General features: G+C 35.4%; 1 protein-coding gene across 1 annotated transcript in view; it reads right to left on the reverse strand.

Annotated features, from left to right (window-relative positions):
* Positions 1 to 317: 317 nt before the first annotated feature.
* LOC144446207 (ELMO domain-containing protein 3-like) overlaps positions 318 to 11449 on the reverse strand; it is a 16540-nt gene continuing 5408 nt past the window's right edge. The window contains exons 5-13 of the mRNA XM_078135959.1: positions 9287 to 9610; positions 7480 to 7624; positions 3943 to 4031; positions 3238 to 3361; positions 2690 to 2812; positions 2127 to 2257; positions 1554 to 1630; positions 1065 to 1192; positions 318 to 558 (exon numbers count right to left, since the gene is read on the reverse strand). Of these exons, the coding sequence (XP_077992085.1) occupies positions 407 to 558; positions 1065 to 1192; positions 1554 to 1630; positions 2127 to 2257; positions 2690 to 2812; positions 3238 to 3361; positions 3943 to 4031; positions 7480 to 7624; positions 9287 to 9610 (1293 nt within the window). The 3' untranslated portion in view covers positions 318 to 406. The remainder of the gene's footprint in view (positions 559 to 1064; positions 1193 to 1553; positions 1631 to 2126; positions 2258 to 2689; positions 2813 to 3237; positions 3362 to 3942; positions 4032 to 7479; positions 7625 to 9286; positions 9611 to 11449) is intronic.

Below are 11449 nucleotides of genomic sequence, written 5' to 3' on the forward strand. Positions count from 1 at the left end.
TATAAATTATCTAAACTTCAGTTCCATTGCCAACACTATATCATTTCATTTGTCTTGGTTAGTCTTCCTCACCAGTGATAACACACTCCCAATATGGCTTTGCAGACGGTCTGACCCCAAATTAAGTTGGCAACTTTTACGCTATACCTTCTGATGAAAATTATATTCAAGTTTATGATTTCTGTTAAATGCATATACATGGTTGATGAAAATGAAAAGTAGGAACTATTTTCATAAAATGAGATACTGTCAGAAATCAGTGACAGTCATCACTTTGGATTCTGCAGACTCTGGTTGATTGGAAGGAGTGCGCCATCAGTGGTGAGATTTGGTAACCATGACTATTATTTCATTTGTATTCATAAAAGTAATATACAGTGCAAACATGTTTTTCCTGGAAAAGATATCATTCCTGTTCAAGTTCATGAACACCAGCAAAATCCATTGGTTCCTCATTAACTGCTTTCTTGACAGATTGGTTCTTTGATCTTTCATTCAAGTAGGTCTCCAAATTTCTGATAATATTTCTGGGATTTTTCTTTGCAAAAGATTCAACATCTGTGAGAATGGAATATTTGAAATGTGTAATTTTCAGTTCATGAGGAATAAATTACTGACATGAGGCACACGTGTGTGTGTGTGTGTGTGTGTGTGTGTGTGTGTGTGTGTGTGTGTGTGTGTTTGCGTGTGTGTGTGTGTGTGTATAATCAAAATCTGATGAAAAAGACTCAAGTACGCCATATGCTAGTTACCATAAAAACAAAAGATTGTACAGTGTGGCCACAAGGAGTGCTGTTCACCAACAGCTTTTGGATCAAAAGTTTATAAAGTCCATAATAGTTGAGTACTAGTACTATAGTCTCCTTTGAAAATATCATCATTTCCCAATGTTTCAGTGCAAAAGTTGGTGGCATTCTCAGCCAGTCAAAACAGTCTGCAAACTTTGTTTTATTTTCAGATAATTCTTAGTTCTATACATCAGTGTTGAGTCCTTAAAGTAAGTATCCAATCACAAACTTTAACTTGACCTAATGAAACAAATCAAAAATAGCCGACAATCTCACCTTTAAGTACAAATCCCGAATCCTTAATAGTTTTGTGTTGTTTCTTCCATATTTGATAAAGATGTAAATACACACCAACATAAAAATCATTTATTACACCAAATACTTGCTGTCTTCTATTACATTCTCTAAATTCAACAAAAGAGAGAAGACACATACATTACTTAATGTACTTCACTTAACTATTCATGCCCCTAAAAATGTATGACCGGGAGCATAAGAAATTACAGTAGATATGCAAATGACCCGGGGCTTAAAAAAGTACACTAAAAAGAAACAAAAAAAGGAACAAACTAGCACAAAACATTACAGTGGCACAGCGTACTTTTAAAAGATATCCAATTACATTACCAATCTACATTCTTAAGACCTCTTTTAAAAATTGATGGGTTCGGAGCCAATCTCATGGATCGAGGTAGATTGTTCCATAGAACAGCACCACTATAGTAAATTTATTAGATATAGAAAGACTGACTGACCAAGACTTACTTTGATAATGATTCTTCTCTCAATGCCTGCAATGCTATCCTTGTCATGTTAATAGACATAAGACAAAAAGGAAAGTTCTGAAAAAAGAAACAAATTTCTGAATCAGAAAAACTCAGTTGTTCAGGATTTTCTTTTCAATATCATCATTGCCTGGGTGGGTATAGAGGTATTTTGAGTTTGAATCAATGATGTATAGAGAGTGGAATTGTTAATAAATCAAAAACATTTATGATGATTATTCATCTTTCAACACATCTATAATCACATATTCTATCCATAGTCAAATGTTGATTTTAAACACAAACCACTCCCACTAATTGTGAACAGTTGACATTGAGTGACTTTTTCTTTTGGCATTTAACAAAATACTCTTAACAGCACTGAAAATCTTGGACTGAATGTGTAACTGGAATTCATTGAATAAAAGCGACTTGTCGTAAATGCATGTTGTAGTATCAAAGTGATATTGTCCTACTCAAAGGAGGTTTCTTGCAAATCCTTGTCCAATGATTTTATCATGCTAACAACATGTACTATGTTTTATGGTATGGTTTTGAAGAGTGTTGTACTGACCTGTTCTTCATGTAATGACAATTTGTAGATGTCTCTAGCTAGAGGCAGTGTTGTGGGATCCATTACAAAATACAGTAATGTCATAAGTCCCAAAAACCCTGTAGCTCTGAGGTCTGTGGATGGATCGTTACCTGGTGAATAGAATCAAATTAAATACACAGTCAGCATTTAGATATGTAATAAGTAATTCATGTAGGTTACACACAAGTGTACACACACACACATACATATACACATGCACACACTGTCACATACACACATACATATACACATGCACACACTGTCACATACACACACATACATACATATACACATGCGCACACTGTCACATACACACGTACATACACACACACTATGAATGTATGCATGCATCCACCCACAGTTCAACAAACAACTCAACACAACGCAACGCAACACAACACAATCACAATGCAACACAACACAACGCAACACAACACAACACAACACAAAACAACACAACACAACACAACACAACACAACACAACGCAACACAACACAACACAACACAACACAACACAACACAAACGCAAAATTGCACTTACCTTGAAATCCAATCTGTTCCCAATGGCTGCCATATCTTGGACAATCAAACTTGCTTCCTGTCAGCCGCTTATAAATAGATTGTAAGGTTCTACCATGAATTGTTTCACCGTTGTCTAGGGAACCTGTGTTCATCAACAGCAGTTAGCAATAGTCAGTTCTAATATCATGATTCAAAGAGAAAACCACTCCATGATATTAACATAGTTTCATAAACTCTGGGTTCTGGAGTGTCATTTCATAATTTACATCACATGCATTGTACTTGGTTGCTAGAGAAACAACAATTGAAACTTGTTCCCCAGCCATTGTTCAGTGTAAGGTCTTGCCATGGACATACATTGTCTAATGGGAGTTGGCAAACAAGCATATAACGTGACTGAGTGTGCTCACTTCGGATTCCATGTTAGAAATATGGAAAAAATGTTTACACTAGACAAATAGTGCTATGGGAAAAACACAATAGGGGTATACCCAATTGAGAACACAGTGTCAGGTAATAACTGTAATCTCAAGCCAAGCCAAAGTGTGGTCTTGTTATGACACTTACAATGTGCTATAGCAAACACCAAGTTCCTTTCCTCGTGTAGATCTTTCTTCATCTTAGGGGGTCCAAACAATAAATGTTTGAACGCAGCAAAACCTGACCTGCTCTGAGTCGGTTTGATATTTTTCTGTAAAAAGGATAAGATAAAGATAAGAGCTGATGAGGTATCTCACAACAACATGTATGAAAACAAGTCTTCATAAAAGACACACTCCAAACCTTTTGCACATTTTTTTGACAAATATGGTTGGTTAATGGGCTATCCAAGCATGGATGGAAACACATGGGTGACTCCTATGGCTTCAGCTGGGAAGTGCTCATTGTGGCTAAATATTGTATGACCCCATTTCACATATATGTAAATGGTTCTGACTTTATGAAATTTAATTTTTCTTCTTCTGAGAGTAGACTTTAAAATCTAAAACATGGTGACCCCCCCCTCCCCCCTCACACACACAAGACAATGAAGTACCCCCCCCCCCCCCAGTTATCACCAGAATCTACCACCTAACTCTCCCACACCTTCCTCCCTTGACCACAGAAAAGGACTGTCCCATAGGTGGTTTATGTGCATTTTGTTTGTGTTAGGTGGTGTATCTACATTTTGTTTGTGTTAGGTGGTCTATCTACATTTTGTTTGTGTTGGGTGGTCTAATTTGCTTATCTCTTCAGGGGATTATGTACATTGTTCAAGTTAGGTGGTCTTACCATGTATTCACTCATATCAGATCTCTGGAAGTGAGCCAATACTTCATTAAATGAAATAACTGGTGATTGGTTAAATTCCTGCCCTGAGTCTGGAAAGTGAAAGTAACACATACTATGAGGAAAACAAACCCTTACAATACCACACTGGGGTATTATTATCAGTGGGTAATATATCGTCACGTCAGTGCAGTAAGGTCGTATCTGCCTATGCAATTGCATAGCAGATATGACCTTTACTGCACTGACGAGACGATGATATAGCACACTTTACAATTACACTAAATTCGCTCAGTTCACATACTTTATCTCACAATTTCCTACGGCTTACAAAACAGCTTCTCTCTATTGTAATTTGTTTATGATTTTATATTCCTATTCCTAGACACTTTTCCAAAACAGAAATGTTCGAACTACGTCTATGCTGTTCGAACTTGAAATATGACATATATATCTCCATACCTTCATATATCCATCCATATGTACATATATGTATGTACATACACACACACACACACTCACACACTCTCACACACACACACACACACACACACACATACATACATACATACATACATACATACATACATACATACATACATACATATATGCATACATACATACATACATACATACATACATACATACACACACACACACACACATACATACATACATACATACATACATACATACATACATACATACATACATACACATACACACACACACACACACATACACACACACACACACATACATACATACATACATACATACATACATACATACATACATACATACATACATACATGCAAACACACACACTAGTAAAAGCAATAAAATAATGTTTGTTGTTATGATGACAATACTATATCACAGGAAGAGGACTGAGTACATGGAAACCAAATTTAGTCTTGTACATTTGTTGAACAAATCATTCACAACAAAAGTACAAGACAAAAAAACACTCACAAGATGGAAGAGTTAAGTGAAGTGCAATGTCAATAATGTGTATAATGTACTACAACAACAACACAAACCATATGATAGAACACAGTCAATAACACTGAGAACTGATACATGATATATAAGTCTACACACACAAATAAAGAAATTCAGTCTAATTTACATATGTGGCAGTTGTATCATTGTGGAACACACACTTTATATATTGGCAATATTTGCCATGCTGAAACTTCACTATAGTTCAAAGTAAGTTCGCAACTACAAAAAAGAAAATTAACTCTCTTCAAAAATTTCATCTACAGGAGTTTAACAGTGATTTATTTACTGCATGATTTCTGAGGTCATGATTTATTTCATTGTGATAGACATTAACTTGGCCTTACTTTTATGATCCAGCATTGCAAGCAACTATTTCCATTTACTTCTGCTGTGCTTATTGCCAAATATTTTGATGATTTTTTTTTTTAATTTTTAATTTTTATCTGATTCAGCACGCTAAAGTTTAAACCATTTACTGGCTGTATTTAGCTTTAACTTATCAAAGATAATATTTTGCCATTAAACTTCTATCGTGAAATTTCAGCAAGCATATAATTTTTACAGTTTACATAGTTTATGCACTCTAGATTACAAGTTACCTTTTCCACTGATATCTGATGATATGGCATACAACAAATCACAAGACAAAATGGTGACAGGAAGAGAAAAACATGATAACAATATTAGTAAAAACATGACAATATCTTGGTTATATAAACACATAAATTATATACTTTTGATGCAGTTTTTTGTGACATTCCCTCTTACTTTTGTTGGCAAATTTGCAATACCACAGTAATAGTCACTTACAGCATGAAGACAGCATTGGGAATGTAACGTTGGTATTTTGCCACTATTTTACTATAAGTAATGTAGAAAGGATTGTACAAATGCAGGAAATTCTTCACATTTCAATGTTTCTCTCAATTTAACTACGATTAAAATCACAAAACCTGAAACAATACGTTGTAAGGCTCGACAAAAATCTTACTACCATGGATAATGCTACTACATTTTATCGTCTGACTCAACAAAAATCATAATGATATTGCTACATTTTATCATGACTCAACAAAAATCTTACTAATATTGCCACATTGTATCAGCTGGCTCAACAAAAATCTTACTAATATTGCTACATTTTATCATCTGGCTCATCAAATATCTCTGTTGGTAAGATTCTGTGAGCCAGACAATAATGTAGCAATTTTTGTTAGTTTCAGGTTTCATGATTTTGTATACTATACTTTTACAGAGTACATTTGTATTCTTGATTCAAATACATTTATGCCTGGATTTGTATAACTATATGGTCTATATGAGTCACCAGAATTGATCAGTCATATACTGTGAATCACAATTTTGTTTTGAGGGTGGAAATTTCTGTAGGAATCATCACTAGCTCAAACTGCATCAAAATATTATATCTGTGTGACTTGTAACAATAACATGCAATAACATGCATCATGACAATGGAAAAACACGCAAAGCAACACTACAATATTTACACCCACAAATGTTTACAAATTTATGCACTGCGATGAACATTTGCTAATTGTAATCACTCTATACAAGAAGACTATAGGTTATTCTGTATTTTTGAAATATGATAATTTTGCAAAGGAGTATTGACATACATATTTAATGAAAATACCTTAGCTGTATGGTTCTACAAAATAAAATAACCTGGCAAATGTATATTAATGTCATGGAGATGACAGACAAGCAACATGTACACGTCGGCATGACCTTTATAATTTCACTTTAAAACAGTGCCAATGATACTGAAGCACATCTGATTGTGTTAAAATTTAGACTTCAATTTGTAATTTACACATAGACCATTGCAATGTCTATGTGCAATATTATTATACATGTGGTTATGATTATTGCGTTTCGATAATATTTGCATAATGCACACACATTTGGATAATATTAATTTGCATAATGCATACACAGTTGGATAATATTTGCATAATGCGCACACAGTTGGATAATATTTGCAAGATGCACACACATAAGAATATGACAAAACTGTACAGTTGATATGTCTGTGGAATACACTGGCAGATTCTCTGCATCAAATTATTTAGTAAGGCTAACACTGAGGCAGGATTGTAAATGATATTGTTACAGTTACAGCATATTCTCCCTACAATCTTTTCACAACAATGTTTGGAGAAGAGATGAAACTTCTGTATTTGTCAGTTAGAAATAAAAAAGAAGGGATATGGGATATTTTAGCACAAAATGGAACGTTTAGAATACATTTGTATGTTCCTTATATTATCACAATAGAGCTTGGTGCCCATCTCACTTTGTTCTGGGATGAAAATACTGTAAAAACCTCAAAATCGTTCTTTCTTTTTTTCAACGATCAATACTAGAAAAAAAAAGATATCTGTATATGAAAGTGAAGCACAAATTCTAAGGGATTACTCTATTTAATTTATTACTAGTGTTGACTGGCAACTAGTGTTGCCTGGCAACCTGTGTGTGCGTGTGTATACAACAGGATGAAATCGTACTTACCGGGTTCCACTGTCTCCAATGCATCCCATTCTTCCTGTGCCTGTAATAGTTCAGCTGAGGGCTGCTGTTCAATGGTTTTATTTTCTATGTCTGCATCATTCTTTGTCAACATACTCAACACACCATTGACTTGAAAAGGTGGGCCCTAACAATGATAATTGAACTGATATGAGTCAACACACCACCATCTTGAAATGGTGGGCCCTAAGAACAGTACACCCGTATTTGAATTTAAATGAATCAATATTTAGTCAACGGTGAAGAAGGAAAATTTTGCACACTTAACATGAGAAGTCTTGTAGGAGGCAGGGCCCTCACAACAAAGTAAAGCACAAGAAAGTGCTTAAAGATGCTAGGGACGAATCCATTCCTACACACTTTCCACATAGTGTGCCCCCTAAGACAATCTGACGCACCACTGATGCACACAATTTCTAGTGACACCAAAATTTGGTGTTCCCCTATCTCTTACTATGTGGTGACTCACAATAAATGCCAGCTTTTATCATACTGACCCACAACAACAAAGTTCGGCTAGTATTATATCATTAGAGGGCACACTCTCAAGTCTATGCCCGTTTGGGGTAATAAAAGGTGAAATTCTAGTGCAGTGAAAACAACATAGTTACATAGTGTTTTGGGAACTAATCAAAGTTATATGTTATCAACTAATCAGTAGTTGAGTTTCACAACCTGTCTTTCTAACTGGAAAACCAAAACTTAAATCCCAACTCCTTGATCTATGATATGTAAACATTACGTAATAGCGACCAGTGAGTATGACATACGACACTGGGTAATATCTTTACTAGAATTGAGCTTTCAACTACAATTATATTCCAAAATTGCTAGAAACTATTTCCTGTGTCGGAGTCGGCGTATCACTTTATGTATTAATGGATTTTGGTTACTTCTGTTCTATTTTTCATTTGTGCATTATTGTAAAGTGGTGTCCATAATGTTTTTGTTGACATGTCGTTATATAAACAAACTAATTCTAAATAGACCTTATTTCCAAAATTTGCCATTGTTGTGCTCTACTTCCTGTTTGTGTGTACCTTGGGGTATACATGGTACAGGTTACTCGGTTAATCATAGAGCACTGCTGCGTTCCTCAATGTCTGAACAATACGAAAAACACCCCTGATTTACACATCTAGAGAATACCAAGGGACACAGCTCGTAAGAAACAGTACTATGAGGTGATGATACCCCCAATTTGAGCGAGAGCGCTGTATTCTCAATATCCTATTTGCAGTCTGCAATGGAAAAAGTCTAATACAGCCAAAAATGTGAAAATTGACAGTAGCTCTGATTGAATTTTACAAACTGTGTGAAAGACAATTATGAAAAGGGAAATAAATGACCAAATCACACCTGATTTATTGTTCAGACATGAAAACCTGACAAACACTTTTTTTTCCGATCAACTTACAATTTTTCTGTGGAACAGTAACTGCTGTAACATGATGAAGAGTAGAGATGAGGATGACACAGTTGAAAAAGACTGTATTTAGACCAGTAAATATCCTGATCTTGGGACTTATGACATTTCATTTTTTTCCCATTTTAACAACCAAACACAGTTTCTTGCTAAGGATTAGGGACCACAAAAGGGGAAATCTGGTAAAAACTTGTACTGTAATGTGGTTTAAAAACCCTTGTATGAAGAGGAACACAGGCAGAAATTACCTCTATGTTAATTTTAACCTTGAAATTTTATTGCAAAACAATGAAGGCCATATGATTTCAAAAAGTAAATAAGAAAAACATTGTCAGAAATAAAGGGTATGGTGTGCAGACTTACAACATGTTGCTGCAGTGGCACTGCAGGTTCCTTGGGTTCTTCAAACTGCTGGTGTGGTGTTGCAGATTCCTGCGGTTCTTCTGCCTGCTTCTGTGGTGTTGCAGATTCTAAGGTTTCCTCTAAAGGCTGCTGCTGTTGTTGTTGTTGAGGTTCACTTGGATCCTCTTCCTTCTCCTGACTTGGCTCTCCCTGTACTTCTGGCTGCTTTTCCACCTGTTCTTGAACTTGGTCTGTTTGTGGTTCCATCACTTCTGACTCCGACTTCTCAGCAGGTGTGATTATGATGTCGATATGGTTAGTTGTGGCTGTCACACTCATGCTTTCCTAAAGATCAACAATATAATCAAACAAATTACCTGTCAGCTGTCAAACAGTGGGAACGAAACAAAAACACAACATAAACTTTCATTACTGATTCCATTACCCTTCCTCTCTGATATTCACACAACAACTGGAGGTGTAATTACTTAATTATTCCAAAACACAAATTTTTTTCCAGATTCTTTTCACTACACGGTAGACCACACATTGGACCTACAATATGAACAAATTGGACTTCCCCACTACAAATGAAAGAACAGTCCAGAGTAAGGTCGACAGTTAAAGTTCACAGTGCAAATAAATGTCATTATAACTGTCACTCCAATTCATTCATATGGAAATGTGAAGTGGCAGTTTTACGGCTACTTTGCTACTTCCTGGTCTCAGTTCACTTAGCTTTTATAGTTGATATAAAACACTATGCAGCACAGGTCAATGACACACAAACAAAAACATCAACTGCACAGTCGTTCACTCGTTGCTGTATTGGCTGCACAAAGCAAACACAAGTTAAGTATCAATCTCTCATTCCTAGCCAATACACACTGCCAAACAGTAATATCTCTCAGTGTTAGCCGGTCCTGATTGCTAAGAGAACCTTAATTACTTTCAAACTAATACTGTTTTCCAGACTTTCATCTGATCATGTCCCATAAATTAATATATAATTCACCATACAACAAGTTTATATCAATATGAACAGTGAACTGACAGGTTGTTTTGGGTGAATGACTGTCAGTGAACCACTGAGTTAGTGATCATGTACTTTATATTGTCCAGTGTTTTTGTTAAGGGCAGTGAGCAGGTAAAATCTACCCGAGTTCCCCTGTCATTTTACCGGGGTTCCCCACCAAAATTATGGTATAATACATTGGAAAGTATGCCACTTTACCATATTCCACCTTGATTTATGTATGTCAGTGAACCACCCAATAGGAATTAGTGATCATGTACTTCATAGGGTCAATGACTTATGTATGTCAGTGAACCACCCAATAGGAGTTAGTGATCATGTACTTTACAGGGTCAATGACTTATGTATGTCAGTGAACCACCCAATAGGAACACTGCAACAATACACTGCTACAAGACAAGACAAGACAAGACAAGACAAGACAAGACAAGACAAGACAAGACAAGACAAGACAAGACAACACAACACAACACAAGACAAGACAAGACAACACAAGACAAGACAACACAACACAACAAAACACAACACAACACAACACAACACAACACAACACAACACAACACAACACAACACAACACAACAAACTGCAACAATTCACAACATAACTGAAATGTTCAAGTGAAAGCTAAATATTTGACAACATAAATCGATGAAGGATAGCACTAGAGTAAAATTAACAGTACTTTGAAATGTACAATACCATATATTTGCATTACTTACCGTCAGTATCAAAACCAAGCTAGACTGATTAGTAAATCACAAACTATTTCCTAACCTCTCATTCACCTCTTACAAATTTGCATAAAACATTTATTGCTTACTTTATCCTAAATTGACGTAATTTCTCTTTATTCTGAGATACATGAAATTTCACTCACAGAGTCACTCAAACAATTCACTCACATCACTCAAATTAATGAGTTGGGATTGTTACAGAGACATTACGAAAGAATTCAATTTTTTTTTTTTTATAAATCATGACTACTCAGGATTCGAATCCTAAAAACAGTCAAGTGATTTCCCAGTAGTTTTAATGACATTTAAGCTAACATCATTTTCCAGGAGTATTCGGTACTTAACTTCACCACCAGACTATTTGATTACATGTAATGGCGACAACATATTGACTAATTAGGCAATGGCAATTT

This window comes from Glandiceps talaboti, chromosome 15 (genome assembly GCF_964340395.1).
Source record: "Glandiceps talaboti chromosome 15, keGlaTala1.1, whole genome shotgun sequence".
Classification (NCBI taxonomy): Eukaryota; Metazoa; Hemichordata; class Enteropneusta; family Spengelidae; genus Glandiceps; species Glandiceps talaboti.